General features: G+C 40.0%; 1 protein-coding gene across 2 annotated transcripts in view; it reads left to right on the forward strand.

Annotated features, from left to right (window-relative positions):
- Positions 1 to 22,694, forward strand: part of DOK5 (docking protein 5) — a 137,521-nt gene that overhangs the window by 69,431 nt on the left and 45,396 nt on the right. For both annotated transcript variants that reach the window (XM_036901922.2, XM_057503097.1), the window contains exons 3-5: positions 18,687 to 18,801; positions 18,887 to 19,006; positions 21,760 to 21,949. In XM_036901922.2, coding sequence (XP_036757817.1) covers positions 18,687 to 18,801; positions 18,887 to 19,006; positions 21,760 to 21,949 — 425 coding nt within the window. The remainder of the gene's footprint in view (positions 1 to 18,686; positions 18,802 to 18,886; positions 19,007 to 21,759; positions 21,950 to 22,694) is intronic.

Here is a 22,694-nt window from a genome sequence, read left to right on the forward strand (position 1 = left end):
GTCGGCACTTCCAAAACCGATTGGGCCATGTCACTATCATTGTTTTTTGATGACGTGTTCCGTGGGACAATTACATAAACTTAACCGTAAAGAGCACGGTTTTGGATATGCCGCTTTCATGTGTAACATTGTTCATTAAACGCCCACTGGTGCACTGCAGTTTCCACGGAGGGCAACTGCAGATGGTCATTCCTACTTGGCGAAATCACAGGGTTAGCTTGCTTATCAAATGAATGAGTGTTTGGGAATGTGTTTGAGAATGGAAGACCCTCTAAGTGAAAAAAAAAGAATTGCCAGTGTTATTTTTGTCATTCTGCCCAAACCCTTTAGGCTTATTTATCCAGTCATTCCATCCTGCCTCAGTGCCCAGGTCCTAATGATTAGGCCTCTCTTCTGTCTGCCAGACCCAACGCCAGACCTTGCTATTGGTTTCTGCAGAAATCGGACATTCCAAGTTCCTCACAGTGAGCCAATGTCCTACAGATGATTTTTTTCTGGAATTTCTGCCAACTTACTGCTTGTATGTATTGGTATATATCATAACTTTTTCTGTAATGTTCGTTCTTTTTTATTCAGCTGCTTCCTGCATAAAACACTTCCTCTTCAAATGTGGCTGTCTGCAATACACCTGAAAAATCTTAAAATATGTCATGGCCTCTTCTTTTGATACTCAAATGCACACTTCAGAGTCATTCTCTCCTTGTGCGAGAAACTGCCCACCAGGCCCTGCTCTAGAAGTTGCCTTCGTTTGTGACAGGGAGGTTATGTGACTCTTCAGAGCTCCACAAATTAAGTTACAGCTTGTCACTCTGGTGCCTTTCCCACATGGTACCTGCTTTCTGGCCTGCTTTTCTAAGGCATAGGTAGAATGGATAGAAGGTCTCAACTCTAGTACTGAAATCACACTTTTCTGATTTAAGTATTTTTAGTAGTCAAGGAGATACAACTATGTACCAATGTGCCAGAAGCTCCTAAAACATGTTTAAAATTGAATAACTCTCTTTCTTACCCAAGCGTGCTTCCCCTCTGGGGTTCCCGGTCTCAGCACATGGCACCTGTATCCATTCTGTTGTCCAAGGGAGAAGCCAAGGACTCATCTTCCACTGCCCCTCGCCCTCCTCCCGCCCCTTGTCCCACCCATCCTCAGGTTTGCACATGCACTTCCCCCTGCATAGATATCCTTCCTTTCTGGGTCCACATGGCAGACGTGAGTTGAGTCCTCAGAGTTTCTGCTGTGTCTTCACCTCCCCTGTGACTTCCGACCCACCCCAAGCTAGTCCAGCTGCTGGGCCCCTTCTGCCTGGATGCAGTCATCACACTGATAGCAGTGAAATGTTTTCGTGTTAGTAGATTTTGTCCGGTTGGTGCTGACCCCGTAGTCAGACCCCTTCTTCCCTGGTGGTACTGGAACATGAGGCTGTTCAGAGAAGACTGCAGTGCAGTGAGGTGCGGCCTTATGGGAGTGTGAGTGGCGAAGGAGCCATCTCCTCCTTCTCTTATGCTTTCCTGCTGATTAGAAAATGGGCATCAGCCATCTTGTCCCACAGTCTGGGAAAGACCAGGGACGTGGAGGGCACAGCAAGGGGACACGTCCCATAAAAGCCCTGGGGGGAGGTGGTCAGAGCTGCTCTGAGCTCCCTGATACCTTATGTCTTAGTCTGTTCTGGCTGCTGTAACAAAATACCATAGCCTGGGTGGGTCTTAAACAACCGAAGCTTATTTCTTACAGCTCTGGAGGTTGTAAATCCAAGATCAGGCTGGAGCATGGTCAGGTTCTGGTGAAGGCTGCCTCCTGGGGTGCAGACTGCCAGCTTCTTGCTTGTGGCCTCATTTGGTGGAAGGTCCTAGGGAACTCTCTGGGGCGTCTTTGTAAAAGCACTTGAGGGCTTCCCCTTCATGACCTAATCTCCTTGCAAGACCTCAACCTCCGAATGCCATCGCATCGGGCATCAGTTCTCAGCATAGGAACTTTGGAGGAACACATTCAGTCTGTACACCACAGAATGCCAGGTCAGCCCTAGACTGTCTGTCTGTGCATTTCTTCTGTGTGAGAAGACTAAGCTGCTATCTTGTTTAAGCCTTTATAATTCTATATTTTCTCTTGCGTGTGGCAGAGCTGAATCCTAACTAATGGAGATATAATTAATTTTCCTCATTATCCAGTGCACTCTGGGTAGGGAATTCTGTTACTTGCAACCAGGAGGGTCCTAATGTGACCACTCTGTTGGATTGCAAGTCCCTTGAAGATAGGAACTGTGTTTTATTCAGCCTCATATCCTACAGGCCCAGCTTGGTGTCTAGTACAAACTAGCTGCTTCCTTGCATAACTTTTAGTGGGAATTCCTTTCACATTCAAAATATTCTGATTTATGAGATCTATGAAGTGGTCACATTAATTATACCAGCCTCCTTTCCCTCACATTATGAGTATAATTCCAAGTCAATAATTAGTGGCTACCCCTCATTAATTTAACATCTCTAGAGTACTCTTTAATATGGATACCCCATAATCTGCTTAAAAATATCCAAATGGATGGACAAAAAGGTTTCCAGTTTTTGCTAATACAAATTATATTACTGTGAAAAACATGTGCATCTGTCTTTATGTGCTCCTGCTAATCTTTCTGGAAGAAAAAGTCTTAGAAGTGAGATTGTCAGGTCATATCCTGTACCTTTAAAAATTTTGCAGCTACTGCGAAAGTGTCTCCAGATAGGTGATACAAAATCACACACCCACTGACAGCTTAGGAAGGTGCCCTTCTCCCCAGATGCCATTCTTTCCGTTTCAGATGTAAACGTTTCAGCTTTAAACACCTTTTTCTTAGTGTGTGGGGCTTTTTATTTTTAAGAAAGACACCATGAATGAATTATTTCAGTTATTTCACATGTACAAATAAAGATCCCCTCTTCAGGGAGCCAGTCCAAATTTACAACTCAGACAGGCGCTAGTCCAGTTTATTTTAAGTGACCAAGGGCATGTAGATATTTTTGGAAAGAATGAAACCACGTATATGGGGGCTGGGATATAACTGTCTAGACTAGTTATTTCTTAAGAGATCTTTTATAAAAGGTTTACTTAAATTACTTTGTTCTGGGTCCTGAGGGGAGACTTATGGTCAGAGATGTTTTGTGTGGACAACTTTGATTAGAACTGAGCATCTCTATCCTTATTTGCCTGTTCCTGGGTGTAGGCACTGTATTTTCAAACCATTGGTGCTTTTTTAGGAAAGATATGAAAAAATGTAAAGGTTTGCAACACATTATGAGAGGTTTTCTGGAAATTTTTTATAGATAGGTTTATTAGGATATTTTAGAATACTCTGAAAATTTTCAACACATAATGCAGTAATTATAACAATAATAATATTTGTTTTATTAATACTTGAGAAAACATTGTGGACCCACAAATGGATTGTTTTCATATTGTTTTTACTTTCAAAGACACCCTACAAAAATTAAAGGGGCGTATACCTCTTCATTTTCAGTAGGATAATGTTTTTAACTTTTTTGGTTTTTAAGAATGAAGTAGTTTGAAGCTTCTGCAGAGCTTTACAATTTGCATATACAAAGTGAATTGCTCACTTAATTCATTTAGCCCCTCAAAGGGAAAAATAATTAGGATATGACTTATGAAAGGAAGGCGGAAAATTGCCTTTTAGGTAGTGACCTCATTTTCACTCTGTAAATATAAACAAATCATCATCTTTAAATTACCATCATCAAAAGAAAGGGAAAATTTTGAAATCAAATCCTTGTTTTCCTAAATGGCTTTTGACTCTGCAGTACTCCAGAAACATGTTTAATATTCCCACACAATGCCAAAGAATTGCTTAATTCAGACAGGAATATACCAGTTCCTCAAGAGAATATACTTTTAAAAATCCGATTGTATTAATGTTCCCTTGAACATTAATACAGAAGAGATCTCAATAGTTTCTCCATCTAGTTACAAAATAATCCATTTGGAAAATTGGATTGTACACTTTGTAATTGTTTTCCAAGTTATTAATGCAAAACTATATCGGTAGCAAATTAAACTTTCAAACTATGGCCACGTTGTTAATTGCTGGCTGTTAAACATTTATTTCAATGAATACTGTCATTCATGATGAATAACATATCTGGAGTATGGCTTTAAACAGCCAAATTAATTTGGCTGTCTTTTTTTGGAAATTCCTAATTGGATGGCATACTTTAAGATTTATCAGAAACTTAGGAGTGTTGACTAGTTCTTCCCTTTGAGGGAGTCATAGTACTTTGTGGTTTTGATTTCCAGAAAACTAGAACCAGGAATTGCACAGTGGTCAAGTAGCTCTTAAATCTCTCTTTGTCTCTTCATTCCTCCTGTTCTGCAGTCTTAATCATGTATTGCCTGGGTGTCTACTGGCCTCACCAGACCTCATTTCCACCCTCACACCATTCTCCCTTCCTTCCCAGGTCCCCTTGGCTGGATGACCCCACTGTGCGTGGCTCGACACCATTCTCATCAATTCCATATGAAGGGCACTCTAGTTTCAGATGCATCCGCCTTATTCTTTGTCCACTTTTACTACAGCAGGGTTTTGGTTGTGGGGGACTATCGCGCATGTGGTAGGATGTTTAGGGCATCCCCGCCCTCTCCCCACAAGGTGCCAGTAGCATCCTCCCAATTTTGACAACTGAAAATATTTCCAGACATGGCTGAATGTTTCCCCATGGGGAGGAGAGGGGTGCAAAATCTCCCCCTGAATGAGAACCACTGGCCGACAGAATCATCTTTCTAATATGTAGATACAATCGTGTTTATCTGCTTGAAACCTGTTAATTTATGCTCTTGGGACTTGATGATCCACATTAAACTCCTGACGGCAGTACCCCAGGCCCTTTAGGATCTGGCTCTGGTCCAGGTGCCCCAGCTTCCCCTTGTTTCCCAGTGTCGCCCCCCTCGCCATCTCTCTGACCTATGTCTTCATCCCCAAACTAGAGTGTCATGACTGTGCATCTGTAGTTCCTTTTGCCTGGAAATTCTCTTTTCCTTTTCTCACCTCATAAACCCTTACTCATCCTTCATGGTGCCCCTTAGCAATAACAAGCCCTAACTCAGGAGTGATGGCCTCTCTGATGCAACTTTTCTGTATTTTCACTTGGTAACCTTTGGGGATTTAGTAAAGACTAGTTAGGTTGCTTGTGTTTGCATCCCAGTTGGGCTGTTTGCCAGCTGTGAACAAATTAACCTCTGTAGACCTCAACATGCTTATATATACAATGGGAATACAATAGGGCCAACTAGATAGAAAGGTTGTGAAAATTAAATAACCCAATCTGTATGCAGTGCTTAGAACCCAGTTCCTGGCACAGAAGAACCAAATAAGTATCAGTCAGTGCCATTTTTTTTCCCTACCTAATTAAAATATCTGTCTGAAAGGTCTAGCAAACAACCACCAGGTAAGGCAGGCACTCACTCCCTTGTGTAGGTCTGGGAGGCTTTGGGAGGCTTGTCATTCAGATTACTGGATCTCTCCTTTTATGTGGTTCTGCGTGCTTGTGTAGATGTGGTCTAAGTAAATAATCATTCTCTGGAATCTGCCTGCCTGGGGTCAAATCCTGCCTCTGTCACCAGTCATGAATTGCCCAACGCTGGTCACGTGAATGATATTGCTGTGCCTCAGTCTCCTTATCTTTGCAGTGGAGATGATGGTGATGTCCACCTTGGGAGGGAGAGCTTTCATTTAATACTGTCTGCAGTGTGAGGCACAGTTCTTAGCATGGGAATACAGTAGAGATGGAGCATGAGACTCCCTGCCCTGATACTAAGGGGAAGAGACAGGCATAACGGGAATATGTAAGTGAAATGTACAGTGTGTTGGTGTGATTGATAAATGCTGAGGAGGAAAATAAAGCAGGGAAGAGGGACAGGAAGCATGGAATGAGAGCGTTGCACTTTTACATAGAAGAATCCACAGTGGTGTCATTGTGGTGTTGTTAATGTGAGCAGCTGAAGGTGGGGTGTGCGGAGCCCTGGGCATTTGCAGAGGAAGTGTGTGTGCAGGCAAAGAAGAGTAAGTGTGACATGTTCTTGCTTGATGGGACTGGAAAGACCACATAAGTGAAATGGACTTCAGTTGGGCTTTTATGATAAGGAAAACTGTAAATTGTGCATTGCTTTTATTTTATTTCAGTAGAGAACTCAGTGACCTCTAGCCTCACAATAGGCTGTGTTTGCAGAGGCATGTGGGGACCACTGGGTAAGCAGGACCTGTGTAGAGCTTTGCTTTTTCCAGCTACGGAAAGACGTTCATTTCTCCTAGTGGAACCCAATGTGTGAGAAGGAAAACACGCAATGGGAATATATCTTGGGAAAAGTAAATCAAAGTTTGTTCAGACTGATTTTCAGGCAGCGCCAGCCAACGTAATCACACACTGAAGCCAAAAAGCACACCACCAACAAGGTAGCCTTCTGTCATCTCCTGCTTTGGTCCAGGAGAGGTGAGTTGGCCCCCCACCCCCGCCATCTGCCTTGAGTCTCTGCTGAAGGCAGGATGCCTGAATGCAGGGACAAGATTGGGAGGCCCTGATACGACGGAGTGCAGGTGCCCCCAAAAGGCTCAGGGAGCCAGGACTCTCCAGCATCCCTTCCCAATAGGCTCTAGGAGTGTAACTGAAGCAGACCCCTGTATTCACCTGTGCATGGTTTTCTTCAGATCCTAAATAGCTACAGTTAGAACTTGCAGTTGTGATTAACAGCTAGCCCGCTGCCCCTGCTGAAATGCCTGTGAAGAGACTGATGATGGTGTCAGGTCCCAAACGGCATGGTTCCGTTCTTGCAGAAGCCATCCAGTTGAGTTTGACAGCTCACCTCATGACAAATCTAAGGTCAAAACTGTGGATGAGGGTGCCCAGACATAGAGCATGCACTGAACACTTACATCAGCCAAACGTGCAGAGCGAATTCTGAGTAGTCGACCTTGCCCACCTGATGACACGTGGTATCATTTTTTTGAAATAATAAATGAATATCAGTAGTGCTTCTAGTGATATTCGTGATCTGTGTTTCCAGGTTACCTTTATAAAGCAGTGTGGGGTTAGGAAGAGTAAAAGCATCATCAGCTTGCATCTGGCAATCATAGATACATGGCACAGGGTTAGGTTGACAAACCAGTTGGATTAAAAAGAACAGTATTTTGATACAGGTAAGTGTCTTTAGTGGATGCTAGGAAAATTCCCTGAAAGGTGGCTAGGGAACAGCATATTCACAGGATGCCGAAGTATCACCCAGCTGTAAAAATTGCTCTTTTACTTTAGAGAGAAATGATGGCTACCCAAGGGATGAAACAGAACTTCACCAGTAGAGAGATGTTCTGACATTACGTGCCTTCTGATAGGAAACCCACAACATCAATTACAAAGAATTCCTGGCAGAAATTGTTATTTGACTCTTGTCAAGCCTTTAATTGTAGCCTCCATTTCAGGAAAAGTATAGGGGATAGAAAAAGAAAAGCTAAAGGCACGATAGAAAGACAAATGTCCAGAACATGGAACATTCTATGACAAAACTGACATGATCTGTTCAAAATGGTAGTATTATGTTTTAGAAAAAAAAAGAAAGAAAGAGAAAAGAACTCTTCTAAATTAAGCAGCACTTAAATTTAAGAACAAATGCCATACGTGCATCTTCATTGGATTATGGAGTGGCTGATGGTGGAGGGGTGTGGGCACAGCTCTAAAGATATTTTGGGGACTTTCAGGGATAAGGAACTTTGAATATAGAGTGGAAATTAGATGATACAAGGAATTCTTGCTTATTTTCTTAGTTGTGAATATGGCATTGTGGTGATGTGGGAGAGCCTTATTATTTATGAAAAAATATTTGCTGAAGTTGTAGGGATGGTGTGTGTTTATGTCTATAATTTACTTTCAACCAAAACCAAGTGTGAATGCAAGTGTGCATGGATGCACATGCACCCTCATATATTTATATGTAAAGAGAGATAATGCAAATAAAGGTGACAAAATCTTAATTGGTGATTCTAGGTGCTTTGTGTGCATTGTATTATTCATTCAGCTTTGCTGTGTTTGAAAAATCTTCAAAATAAAAATTTGGAAAGGAAAATGATGAACACAAAATGCCTGGAGCAAAACACAGAGGGGAAAAACATTTTTTGTTGTTGTTTAAAAACATAAAGCATAAAGGAATTAGAAAGAATAAAAGAGTACTGAATTCATTCTCCAAAATGTTAATCATAGAAGTTAATTTAATGTCATGCCTATGTCAAAAGTCAGTGGCTTAGATTGGATAAAAATATAATAATCCACATGTGTGTGTCTAAAAATCAGTTGCATTTTTCTGCAAGAGATAGATGTGTCTGAGATGAAAGCAACCTAAAGTTTAAAGATAAAATGGCCATTCACATAGTGGGCTACTTCACAGAAACCAAAACTTTTATATGTGACAGCATGCATGCATCTCACCGACATGATGCTGGGTGAAAGAATCCAGATTCAGAAAAATATGTATGATATGATTCCATGTATATTGCTTTTTTTTTTTTTTATAAGACAGAATTGACCAATGGTGACAAAACTACCAAAGCAGTGGTTTTATGTGTGGGCAGTACTGGCCCAGAACGTGGTGATATTGACTGAATTTTTTTTTTTTATGTTGGTATGGGTGGTGCCTACCCAGGTATGTAGGCAAGTAAAGGTTTATGGAAATGTAGTCTTGAGATTTCTGTCTTTTACTATATGTGCGTGATCCACAGGACCTGATATTTAAATTCCTTTGTTGCATGTCCCAAGCAGAATCTCACGAGAGCTGTAGCTCAGGATATAAACCGTTGTGCCATAGGTACCCACATAAAAGCAAGTGGATTTTGAAAAGCTTTCATCAACATTTTAGAATCCCAGTAAGAGACATGAATTTAGTTCATGTGTCTTCCTTTGAGTTGGCAAATGCTTTATTTTCCCTTAGGAATTAAGATTTTCATCCTATTTTTCCCCTTTCCCAAGTGATGCACTTTTAAAGATAAGGTTTATAATTTGCAGAACTATCTTAGTGTATTTGACTAAAACTCTGTGCATATTTAGTTTTATTCATTTGTTCATTCATTTATTTTTTTAGTATTTTTTAAGGAGTAATTGTTATGGACTATAGTTATTAGGAAAAGCACGTATATGTAGAAGCCAGAAGTTCTAGCGTTGACTCCACCCTCCCATTCTGTCTGTGAGATCACAGTTAGGTTACTCCTCTGAATCTCACTCTTTATCCATGTAATGATTTTAATAATAGTACTAACCGTGTTATATCATCCTGAGAGTTTAGTGTCACATTGTAACCATTTGACATTGTGTGGCTGACTGAAGTGAATGGGCTTCCTTCTGGAGAAGTGGGTTTACAACTACTCCTATTGAGAAAAGGAGTAGAATAGGATTCATTCCATCATTTAATTAGACTAGCTCCTCTATTTTTGTATAATAGGATACTGTATAAGATTTCCTTTATTAAAAAAAATGATTCAACTACTAAAATAAAACTGGTAAATAGCGGTCTCACGGATTATTATGTATTTGCAAGGAAATCTGGTCTCCTTTGTACAAGATGCAATATTTGCAGGATTTGAGAAAAAACTATGAAAATTCTTGGCCAATAGGGAATCAGACAGAGAGTGTATTTGCCAACTTCTGCTGTGGCAACAATTCCAAAATCTTATTATGGTGATGCCTCTTTATCTCCTGCCCTTGTTACATGAGGGGTCTGGGTGGGCTGCAGGTGTACTGATATAGCTGGATTAGTTTGACTCAGTTGAAATCCCTCTGTCCGTACATTTAGAGACCCAGGAAGATGGAGGGGAATGTTGTTCGCATAGCTAAAGCTCAAGGAGCAGGACCTGACCTGATTATACATACATTTAAAGCATCTTCTTGGACATGCACATCAGCTCATTTTCTGTTGACCAAAGCAGGTTGGATGGCCAAGTCCAAACCCATCAGTAGTCAGAAAAGCTGGGAGGGAGTAGGTGATTGTAAACAAATTCAGTAAGTGATAGAAAAGATTGCTGCGAGGTGCAGAATTTGCCTTTGGTCTGATTTTAAATACTTGCAAATCCTAGAGAGAGAATCATTCTGCCAAGTCTTATCTTTACTTAATCTTTTCCAACCTGCATGCTCAGAAGCATACATTATGCATCAGAGAACTTCCTATTTAGTGTCCATTATCTTTTACCAGCAGAATTTTCAAGGAGCCACCTGTCTTCTGTGAATGTACAAATCAGATTAAGCCTGAAGCTAACCTGGGCCTTTGAAAGTAAATATCTAATTTCTAGAGAAAATCAAGGCATCTGAAATGTCCTAATATTGATATTTTCAGTAATGCATACAGATGTTTTTGGTCTTCTTGAATAGCTATAGATTTTAGCTCCATTTCAAGAGAAAAATCTCTGGAGTCAGTAAACTTAAATATATCCTAGAGATGGAAAGCAAGGTCACAATTTGAGAGGTCAGAGATTAAGTTGAAAGAATAACCAGATAAGCTGCAGCCCCGAAAATAAACAGAAGTTACTTTGATTGTCTAACTTGGACTGCTGTTGTTTTAGCATGGAGATTATATAAAAGGGTAGGTGAAAACGTTTAAACTATGTTCATATACCATCTTTAATCACAAAATTTGACTTCTTTCTTTAATGCTATCAAAACCGTTTTGTTAGTTATGAGAAATTATAACTGGGCCGCACTGCAGACCTCTCCTTAGAACACTTCTTTTGTCCTTTAACTCGTAATTCTCAGATGTACTTCAGATTTTGATCATGAGGCTTAAAATGCTTTATCGTTTTTCTCACTTGGGAAATGCAATGGTGAAATGGGCAAAAGGGAAGGAAAACAAAAGCTCCTACGCGGCTGGGTGACCTCGGGATATCAAGTGGGAACCGGTCTTTACCAAGTTTCTATTGAATTCTGTTGTCCTGCCTCTACTAAGCAAGTAGGAGTTGTTGTGACTGTATGACCTTTAGGTCAATTGGTTGTCCCCTGGACTGTTAAATCAATAGAAAATGAAGTGAAATGAAAGTCAGTTTCCTAATAGTAGTATTAGATTAGTAGTAGTAGATTTATGGTATTTTTAAATGACGAATAATACATGACCAGTTAATAAATGACTAATTCTGAATCATTTAATGAACTAGTCATTTATTCATTGTTTATTGTCAAAGTATCACCTCTACTCTTATTTACTTAATATTTTAAGTCATCTGCCTTCTTTGTTTAAATAAATCCACCAGAAGAAGGTTTTATTGCTACCATTAATAGAAAACCAGTAGCATTTGCTATGAACAGGAATTAACATTAATAATGAAATACAATGAAAAGAAAATAATGTTTTAACATTCCAGCTACTTTTTGTTGCAGCAATCTTTTTTTTAATATGAGAAAAAAAAAACACATAACATGAAATCTACCCTCTTAACTTTCTGAGTACATAGTGCAGTGTTGTTGAATAGAGGCACAGTGTTGTACGGCGGGTCTCTGGAACTATTTCATCTTGCAGGACTGAAAATCTGTCCCTGTTGAACAGCAGCTTCCTGTTTTCCCCTCTTCCCAGCCCCTGGCAGCCACCATTCTAGTTTGTTCTTTCAAGTTTGACTAGTCTGGATGCCTCTTATAAGTGAAATTGTGCTGTATTTGCCCCTCTATGGCTGGCTTCTTTCACTTAGCATAATGTCCTCTAGGTTCAACCATGCTGTCAAAAATGGGAGGATTTTCTTATCTTTTTAAGGCTGAATAATACTCTATTGTATATGTATACCATCTTTTCTTTATCTATTCTTCTATCAATGGCTTATTCAGGTTATTTCCTTCTCTTGGCTGTTGTAAGTAATACTGCAGTGAATACGGATGGGAGTGCGAATCTCTCTTTGAGATCCCCTTTTAATTTCTCTGGACGTATACCCAGAAGTAGGATTGCAGGATCACATGGCAGTTCTAGTTCTAATATTTTGAGTCCTCCTGACCAAGCACAAAGCTCCCAATTTTTCTTCTGTTTCTGTTGTGTTTTGTTTTTTTAATAATGGCCATCCTAACAGGCGAGAGGTGATGTCTTTCATTGTGTTTTGATTTGCATTTCACTGATGATTAGGAACTTTTTATATTATATACCTGTGGGCCATTTTTATGTCTTCTTTAAAGAAATGTCTTTTCAAGTCCTTTGGTCAGTTTTTAATTGGGTTGCTTGTTTGTTATTGAATTATAGGGGTGCCTTACATATCTTGGATGTTAACCCCTTATCAGATATATGGTTTCCAAGTATTTTATCCCATTCTTTAGGTTGCCCTTTCACTCTGTTGATTGTTTTCTTTGCTGTGCAGATGTTTTTCTGTTTGATGTGGCCACACTTGTGTATTTTTGTTTGTGTTACCTGTGCTTTCTTATACAAGAAAATCATTGCCAAGACCCATGTTATGAAGCTTTATTCTTCTATGCTTTCTTCTAGAGGTTTATATTTTCAAGTCTTATATTTATGTCTTTAATCAATTTTGAGTTGATTTTTGTTTATGGTGTAAGATAAGGGTCCAGTTGCATACTTTTGCATGTGGATATCCAATTTTCCAGCTCCATTTGTTGAAGGAACTCTTCTTTCCTCTCTGTGGTTCTTGGCATCGTTTAGATCATTTATTAATATATGCAAGGGTTTATTTCTTAGCTCTTTATTTTATTTCATTGGTCTATATGTCTGTCTTTATGCCAGTACCATCCTGTTTTGATTACTATAGCTTTGTAATATGTTTTGTCACTAGGACATGTGAGGCCTCTACAAATCTTGTTCTTTCTCAAGATTACTTTGACAATTCAGGATCCTTTTTGGTTCCATATGAATTTTAGGGTTGCTTTTTCTATTTCCACAAAAAAATGCCATTGAGATTTCAGTAGAGACTGCACTGAATCTGCAGATCACTTTGAGTGGTATGGACATTATAACAATATCAAGCCTATCAATGCATGAATATTGAATGTCTTTCTACTTATTTGTGCCTACTTTAATTTTTTTTATAACATTCTGTACTTTTCAATGTGAAGATCTTTTCCCACTTTGGTTAAATTTATTCCTAAGTATTTTGTTTTTGTAGTGTTACTGTAAGTGGGATAGTTTTCTTAATTTCCTTTTTGGATCATTCACTGTCAGTGTTGAGGAGCATAACTGATTTTTGTGTTTTGGTTTTGTATCTTTGCAACTTTATTGACTTCATTTATTAGCTCTAACAGTTTCTTTGTGTGTTTGTGGAACATTTAAGGTTTTATGCATATGTCATCTGTGAGCAGAGGTAATTTTGCTTCCTTCTGATTTGGACGCCAATATTAGGAAAAATGCAGTAATACAAAGAGGCATTAAGTCCACCCAGACCCTCAGAACTCCTCACTACCTATGCATGCAAGAATATATTTGCAAACATGCATATATAAACATTGTTTTTCATAGAAATTGGAACAAACTATGCATGCCAAGGTGATTCAATGAAACTATTTCTGTTTTGAATATGGAGCTTTAGCATTTTATACTTCAAATTTTAATTTGACTTCAGTTGCTATCAAATGTGCTGTATGGGTTTAGCTTGTGATGCTCTGAACAAGAGGTATGGCTCTCATAGAGGAATGTGTAAGTCCCTGTGCACGGATTAAGCCCTTGCTTTGTTAAAATGTGTGGGGAGTAATTCCAGGTAACTGAATACTGGAATAACACTCTGATCCCAAACACACAATTCCCTTGTTCATGTATTGTTTCCCTCTGACTGGATAACTTCAAAAGGCTTGTCTTCAGGTGTGCTGGGGTTTTTCCTTCTGCCTCATCAAATCTGTCGGTGAACCCCTCTAGTGAATTTGCAATTCAGTTATTGTATCCTCAGCAACAAGATGTCTGTTTGGTTCTTTTTATGTATAAAGCCAGTCCATAAAGTCAGAGAGGTGGCTGTTTCTTCTAATGTGTGGATCCCAATACCTTTATATTGGGACAGGAAGAAACAGAATGTGTGGATCCCAATACCTTTGTACAAGGGACAGGAAGAAATAGAAAACACAGCTTAATCAAAGTAACAAAATAAATCCCTAGAGACTGAACCTAAGGAAATGGAACTATATGAATTATCTAGCAAAGAATTCAAAATAACTCAGGAAAAAGAGTTTTGTCCAGACTGAAGAAAAACCAAATGAAAAAGCTTGGCAGTATGGATCTCTTTAATTCCACTGGTTTTGCCTGATCTGCACTGCTTTATGGGGGTGGGGGTGGGGAGTGCTAGAGAGATGTGGGGGGTCGGGGGGCTGCAGGCATGGCTTGTCCTGGAGAGCAGATGTCAAGGGCAGAGAGTCCAATGGTAAAACCTGTAAGTCCTTGTGAAAAAAGTTAAATCCTACCTTGGGGCTTTTGCACTTACCCCTCTGTCTGGAATGGCCAGGCCTAGTCTTTCATATGACACTTTTTCAGTTCTGTTGAGCTTTCTTCTCAGACAGGGCTTCCTTGCCCCTGTATGTAAAACAGCAAAGTTCCTGAGCCCACACTAAATCCATTTCACAGCTTTATTTGTCCTCATAACTCCTCCTTATCCCAACTATAGGGATAAGGACATATCTAATTAATTAATTGATGAATCAAGCAGTCTACTTCTTGTCTCCCTTTATTGGGATATAAGCTCCACAGGGACACAGTCTTTGTCGTTGCAAATCTTATCCCCAGTGAATAGAATAGTGCTTGGCACAGAGTGAATGCTAAAATAAATAAGCGAATGAATGAGCAAATAAAAAGTAAATAAACAACGACATGAAAATGTTGATGACTGCATGGATGCAAAGAAGATTCTTGAAGAGGGAATGTCATTTCTACTACAGCTGTGTTCAAGTGGTTCCCTTCCTGAATGCTTTTCCACCTTGAAGAAACTTGTATATTTTATCTGTGAATGTGCCCACAAAGGACAGAGTAAATCATGAAGAGTCTAGGGTGTGTCTGCAAGGAAAAGACCTTATAGGGGAGCTGCAGTTACTGGATCCCTGTGGTCCAGATGCTCGTCCTCTGTGAAGAGGTACTGAGACTCCAGGTCACCTGTGATGGTCACAGACACTTACGTAGCCCCCGTTCAGGACAACATTCATGTTAAATGAGAATCCGAGACTTACAGAAATCTGTGTTTGCTTCAAAAGTGATGCTGTAGGGGCAAATTATTTCTTTGTGAAAATATTTTAAAGTCTTGTCTTGGTTTTCTCATTTGCAAAATGGAATGATGGTGGAATACATAAATAAATGTATTTGAGAAAGACTCTATTATGGATTAGTGTAGATTGCAATTCTTTTGAAAGTAAGGATTGTGTGGGGGGCCAGGGATAGGCAGGTCGTAGGGATGTGTGCCTGTGTGCTCACTGAGTCGTAGTTCTGAGCTGGGGACAGAAACTGTTGCTTCAGAACCTGATAGTCCTTTGACACATCAAACCTAGCAGTGCCTGTTCTGTGAGCACTTTCTCACCGCCCTTGAGGGGGGGTGTTGGGTTTATTATCTCAGTCAGTTTCCATCATGGTGATTGTGTTGTGACTCATGCAGCTCTCCCTGCATTTCCTCCTTCGGGTGACTTATCCTTCCTCTTTGCCCTTAATGGATGTATAATGAAGTGACATATTCCAAAGTCATTGCTGTGTTTTAGGCTAGGGTGAGCTCTTCATGTATAATGTCTCAGTAGAAGGTCACAGTAAAACCCAAGGCATTCATGCCCTACTTCTAGAAGGAGGTCCTTGTGAAAAGAAAGAGGTCCTCAGATAGGAGCTGACTTTCAGGACTTGAGTCTCTCGGCTGCAGGTCTTCAGCGCTGCTCATCCGTGTTTCAGGTGAAGAGCCCAGGCTTTGGAGTCAGGTTGCCTCACTCAAAATTGGCTCTTCCAGGTTTTACCTGTGACTCTGGGCATCTGACTTTGACCTTTCTCAGTCTCAGTTTATTCTATTGGAAAATACTGATGATAATAATTATAATATCTATCTCATAAGGTTTTTATGAAGATCAAATGAGACACACTGTAAGAATCTAATCACAGTATATGGCCTATAGTGAAGTCTCAATGAATGTTGACCCTCAAATGGTATCTTTCATTGATTCAGTCCATCAGCAAGTCATTGATAGGTGACTCATGTTGAGTCGAGAGCTAGAGAGATGAATGGGTTAATTACAAGAACAGATAATAGAACGTAGCTTCAGTCAGCTTATAGGGGAGTGAAGGGAATGGAACAATTAATTCACACTATGGTCAGGATAAGTTTTGCAGAGGAAGTGCACCTTGAAGGGAAAGTGTGGTATTTCCCTGGAGAAAGGAATTGGGAGAGAGAGACATTTCCCTTGGAGAAGCACCATGTGAGAAAATTCTTGGTTGAGTTTGGACTTTTGTTCACCAGCTCCACATATATTCATGGAATTCCCACTATATGACTGGCTCTGGGTTAGATTCAGGGGATTTGGTGGCAAGCAAAAAATACACTGTTCCTGTCCCATGGAACTTTTACTTATAGGCAAAATGGGCCCAGAGCCATAACCCATACAGCCATCAGAGGGCTATGAGGGCAAAGGTGTCAGTGGGTCATTGGTAGGGTCTTGAGGCTCAGATTAGATGGAGGGGGTGGGAGGTGTCTGGCAGGGCTCTGCAAGTAACTGAGGTTTGAACGGAGGTCTGTAGGAGATTGCGGGTGAAGTAAGGATTCAGTGGGGAAGGCTGTGTGCCAGGAGATTCATGTGCCTCCTGGGAACTGAGTCAAGGCCAGTGTGGCTGGGACAGAATGCATGGGGAAGGCATCAGAGAGGAGGCTGGTGAGATAGCTGTGGGGAAAACCCCAGAGGGCCAATGATGGTCATTCGAAGGATTTGAGTTTTTGTCCCAAGTGCAGTGGGAAGTCATTGAAGTGTTCTGTTTCATGCATAGAAATGCTGTAGTCAGACATGTGTTTTGAAAAGATTGTCTGGAATCTGTGTTTACATCGAATTAACAGAGAGTTAGTGGAGGGCAAATAAATAGATGTAGCAAATAATAGTGGCTTGTATTGGGGTAGTAGCACAAACATGAAGACACACACACACACAGAATGGTTGCATCTGGTAAACTCCAAGGGTCTTGCTTTACTTGGAGAGTAAGATAGGTAGGGTTGAGCCACTGAAGAGAGAGGTTTGGCCAGCTTTGGGGGAACACTGTTGTCTGAGACCGTTTGGGCTGCTATAACAAATATACCATAAGTTGAGTGGCTTATAAAGAACAGAAATTTATGTGTCACAGTTCTGAAGGTTGGGAAGTCCAAGGTCAAGGCACTGGCAGATTTAGTGAGAACTTTCTTTTTTTTTCATAGAAGGCATCTTCTTTCTGTGTCCTTACACAACAGAAAGGACGAGGGAGCTGGCTGGGGTCTCTTTTATAAGGGCACTAATCTCATTGACAGGGGCTCCACCCTCATGACCTAAGCACACCCCAAGGGCCTCACCTCTTAATACCATCACCTGGAGAGTAGGATTTCAACATATGAATGGGGAGGGAGGAGAGGACATAAACATTTCTTTTCTAGCAACTGTTATGATAATTCATGCTAAAAGATTTGCATTTGTGTTATGAAGAGAGCCAGCAGAGGTTAGGAAGCAAAGGAATGAAATGGTCTGATTAGTGTGTGCACAGAGGGTATTTATTTCTCTCCTCACCTACTTCTTGAGCCAGGCATTGACTGAGAGTAGTAGATGGGAGAAGTGGTATGTCATTCCTGAAGGCAAAGATTGATAGAAGGCACATTCTTTTGTGTAACACAAAAGAGATATACTAAGGGGAGGTTAAATTCGTCAATGTGAAAGAATTACTCATCTTGTAAATACTTTACCCTGGCACCACCTGAGCCTTCTCTCAGGCAGGACGCAATTGTCACACCCCTCGAAAGAAGCAGGGAATCTGGGTGTAACTGAATGAGGGAAAGCCCTGTTGGCAACACAGCAAGCCAATACCATTTGTGGGAGAATAGCAATTTATAATAGGGGTAGAGGGACCAAGAGATTGTGGGAAAGAGGAATATATTCTGGGGAGAGCTTTTCCCACTGATAGGAGGGAGGTGATAGCATACAGTGTTCTCAGACTAAAACAGAGGCCCCACTACCCCTGAGAATCCAGGAGTAAGAGAGAGGAGAATCCTTTCACAAATGAACTCTGTATGTTGGACAACAGGATTTAAACCCCAAATAGAGGAGCATTTTAAGACTCTTAGCACTCCATCTCTGATTATTGAAGAGCAAGATGATTTAGTTACCAACTGGACCACAGTTCCCCCTACTTCCTCAGGGTCAACATGCTAAGATGCTTACACTGGGAGTCCTCAGACATGACAGAGTATTTGGAAGGCTCTCCACAGTAATGCAGACATGCATGAGAACTACTGAGAAGGTAGGGTCTTTGGGGGATATAAAAAAACTAAAACAAGCTCTCAACCTCTATGCCTGTGCCAGTTAATATGTTTCAGCAAATGTAAAAAGGGAAGGTGATTTGTGAACCGTTTCCTTGCTGACTTTTAAGGATAAACTGTTATAATTCGTAGCTGTCAAATATGCACTTTTCTGTCAAGCTGTGATCATCTGTGAGAAGCCTACTTCCTGTCCCTCCACTTAGTTCCATGGTGTTGACTGCGAGCGTTCGTTCAAGGAGTGTGATCCACCTTGCACTTGTTCGTTTTTTTCAGGTTACAGAACTCAACAATGTGAAGAACGTAGCGCGACTGCCGAAGAGCACCAAGAAGCATGCCGTAGGGATTTACTTCAACGATGATACCGCCAAGACCTTTGCTTGCGAATCAGGTTTGTCCAAGGCAGGGAGGGCTTTTGCTTTTAGCTTTTAAGCAGGTGCTGGGCGTACATGTTAATCTTTCGGACATTTCCACAGATCTTGAGGCTGACGAATGGTGCAAAGTACTCCAGATGGAGTGTGTAGGGACGCGGATCAATGACATCAGCCTCGGAGAGCCTGACTTACTGGCTACTGGGGTTGAGAGAGAACAGAGTGGTATGTAAAGAAACTTCTCTCCTTCGCTTTCTTTTGAAATCGTTCTTGTCCCCATACAATAGAACATAAGACATCTTCATAACGTAAAACTTCTGAAGTTATGAAAATGTATAAAGAGAAGTAAAATAACCTTCTACTTCACCTAAAATCTGTGTTAGCATTTCATTGTCTTTTCTTAATGTGTTTAATGCACAATATGAGCACATCAGTGTTACTAATATCAGCTAGAAATTTGGGGGGATCTGCTGTGTGCTGCTTTCTGTGAAAGACCCATTAGATCATTTAATTTTCACACCAGCCTGCTGACAGAGGTACTATTATTCCCCATTTAACAGATGAGGAAACTGAAGTGTGAAAGAGCTAAAGGTCTTGTTCAACTTCAATAACTAGTGTTTGATTCCAGACTATACTCTTGGGTCTATATTTATAACATACAGATTTTACAGTGTAATGGGTTTCTGTCTTGCCATTTTCACTTAAAAATGTTATTGAAAGCTTTCCAATGTTTTTTAATAGGATCCAAATTTCACAAATGTTTCAAGTCTAAATCCACCTAAGTCTATGACTTTTTTTTTTTTTTTTTTTTACTAAAACACTTGAGCTAACTCTTTGAGCTCAACATTCAACCTGGGACAATACATCATTTTATCCAAAATATTCGTGAGCATTTCAGCAAAAATCAGTGTTGGTTTATAGTACGAGCCTAGAGGTTAGGAACCCTTTCTTTGTCTCCAAACAACTGAGCCTTGTGACACGGTACATTGGATCCAGGGTTCTGCTTTAGCTTATCGACTTGATCTGTGAGGATATATCACAGCTGAAAAAGCAATGGGTCACCTGGCTTGATTACAAACACGGCAGAGGTGGGATTGTTCTGACCCTTTCCATGGGCACACACTCCAGTTGTTTGTGAGAAATGAGCTCCTCCCATTGGAACTATGTCTTCATGACACCTTTACAGTCTGGGACTGTATTTCGGATGCACTGAATCTGCCCTAATCCATCTCCTTGGAAGTGTTATTGAGGGAGACCTAGGTGTGCTTGCTAATTCAGAGGAGCCTCTTCATAGACTGTGGAATTGAGTCATTAGCAGGGTCACACACCCAAGCCCCAGGCTCCACCTTCTATGGTGCACAACATCAGGATGCTCGCAGGCTGAGAGGATGACCTGTAGTGCCTCCAGGTGGATGCATGTGAAACCGAGCATGGAGAGGAAGACGTGACAGGTTCTGATTGTTTTTAATTTAGATTGCTCAGATCAGCACTTATTTTTTCACAAATATATGTTTGTGAAGTTCTGTCCTAATTGTGCTACCAAGTGAATTCAAGATTGGCTGTGCCTAGGAGTTACCTTTTCAGAATCAATCTTCTGTGCCTCAGTTTCCTCTTCTGACAAATAGAAATAAAAATACCTCTGGTATATAACTGTAGGGGATTATTATGAAATAAAATTATTTCCTTTAAGGCACTTAACAGTCTTCTTCTATATGACTTGAAGTAGTTGTAACTAAAGTAGTCACTCTATCACTATTGCTGCCATTATTCTTGAGGGAAGAAGAGCTGTAGAAGTTGCAGGCAAATAAATTGACAGTGGTCTCTACTATTTTACTTCATCATGACTGTCTTTCTTACTTATTCTAGTACTTTCCAGAAGGGTCTTTGCTCCATTAGAATCTACTTTAAAAATACTAGTTACTAGAAAGCTGCAAATATTTTGTTAATGTGGGTTTGAAATAACGTAGAAAATTTGAAGAATAGATGCATGAACATGATCATGACATTCCTATTTACTAAACTCAACTAAGGATGTACAAAATTCTAATGACTTCCTTATAAAACAATTAATTTAGAACATCACTGATATTAATAGTACCTCACTATTTTGTCAGAAGTAGGCCAACTACCATAATGGTGGATAGGTGAAAATGTATTTGGTATAGTAATAACATTTTTTGTTCATATTTCACTTAAAAATTTTGACTCTATAATTTCCTAACTTAATGAATTTTTCTAGAAATATGACAGAAATACCATGACTGTATCTGTGGGGATGAAAATTTGGTTGCAGTAATATGTCAAGTAGTTTATTTAGAGTAATGTTGGTTAAATTTCAACACTAATCCTAATAAGCAAATGAATATTTCTTTCTAGTATTTAGCTAAGGATAGAGCTCTTTGTTAAAACTAGTTAAATATACCCACTGGAATTTTCCCTCTTGGTCAGTTAAGTGCTTAGTGTTAGTGTGGAGTTTTATTTAAATAATTTGGGGTACAGTTTTATGCATTTGGTTATGGAAATTATAAGTTGATCAATATAGCTTTAATATCATTAAACCATGCAACAATTATTTCGCACTTGCATCTTTAGTGAACACAAAGGGGTAGGTGTAATTCATATGTACTTGGCTGGAAGAAAATTGTTCTTAATGGTTACATTGCTATAATCTTTTACTGGCATACAGAATTTTTTATTATGCAAATTTCAAAATTCTAAAATGGTCTTTGCTCATGAAAGTAGTGTTTAGCACATGTTGACAGCCAGACTGGATCATTATTATGTTGTCTAATATGGTGCTCATTTAAAAAACCATTTTCTGGTTTTTGAAATTTATGAAAAAGGTTTATCTTCCTGAATATTCAACCAAAACCTAGACTATGAGCTTGAATTATTTTGAAATGCCTCTTTTGTTCCTACAATGTCTTTGATGTTTTATTCCTGGGGAATTTTAGACTAACCTTTTGTTTTTCTCCCAGAGAGATTCAATGTGTATTTGATGCCATCTCCTAACTTAGATGTACATGGCGAATGTGCCTTGCAGATTACATACGAGCACATCTGTCTTTGGGACGTGCAGAATCCCAGAGTCAAACTCCTGTCTTGGCCGCTAAGCGCCCTGCGGCGGTACGGACGAGACGTTGCTTGGTTCACTTTTGAGGCAGGAAGGTGAGTGTCATGACTGTTCTTCCACTTTTTTTTTTTTTCCTTTGCCCAGATTCACATCATCTGAGGCCTGGGCTTACCTCTGGTGTCCAATCTTGAAGCACGCTTGGGGAAATGCAGGGCTGTGACTGTCGAGTGCCAGGCATCTTATAAAATATTCATATATTCAATATGGCTTTATTTCCCGTGGAGGAGTCTGATGTTTCCTGAATGTGATATGAATTTTAATTACACTGTTTGATTCCGTACCACAAAGTGAAGCTGGACTAGGTAAAAAAAATGCTAAAGATACACCCCTTCCTGAGTCAAGATGAACAGAGGACGGCTTCTCGGTTTTTGGAAAACTTACATATTAGGATTCTGTTTGCAAGCGAGCCAGTGGTGGTTGATGGTCAATACCAGGGGCCGTTGACATTTTTGATGTTGCAGTTTAATGAGTTCCAACTATTTTTCTTGCCGGGTAATGAATACACTAATACTGGAAGAGGCGAATTCTAAAATTTGTTTATTGCAGGCCCCAAGGAGCATTTCCAGAGTTTTCCCTTTTTTCCTTGAAGGTTAATTTTGGAGAGAGGAGATGGTGCTAATAACATTTGGGCTGTCCATTAGCTACAAAGAGATCAGTCTAATTGACATTTTCCTTCCCCTACAGCCTTCCTCCCTCAGAATTTAGGTGCTTTATTTGAAACATTGCAGATAAATGTTTACTTTTTAGAATTCTAACTGACTGTATTTTAAGAAATACAGG

Source organism: Manis pentadactyla, chromosome 5 (genome assembly GCF_030020395.1).
Source record: "Manis pentadactyla isolate mManPen7 chromosome 5, mManPen7.hap1, whole genome shotgun sequence".
Classification (NCBI taxonomy): domain Eukaryota; kingdom Metazoa; phylum Chordata; class Mammalia; order Pholidota; family Manidae; genus Manis; species Manis pentadactyla.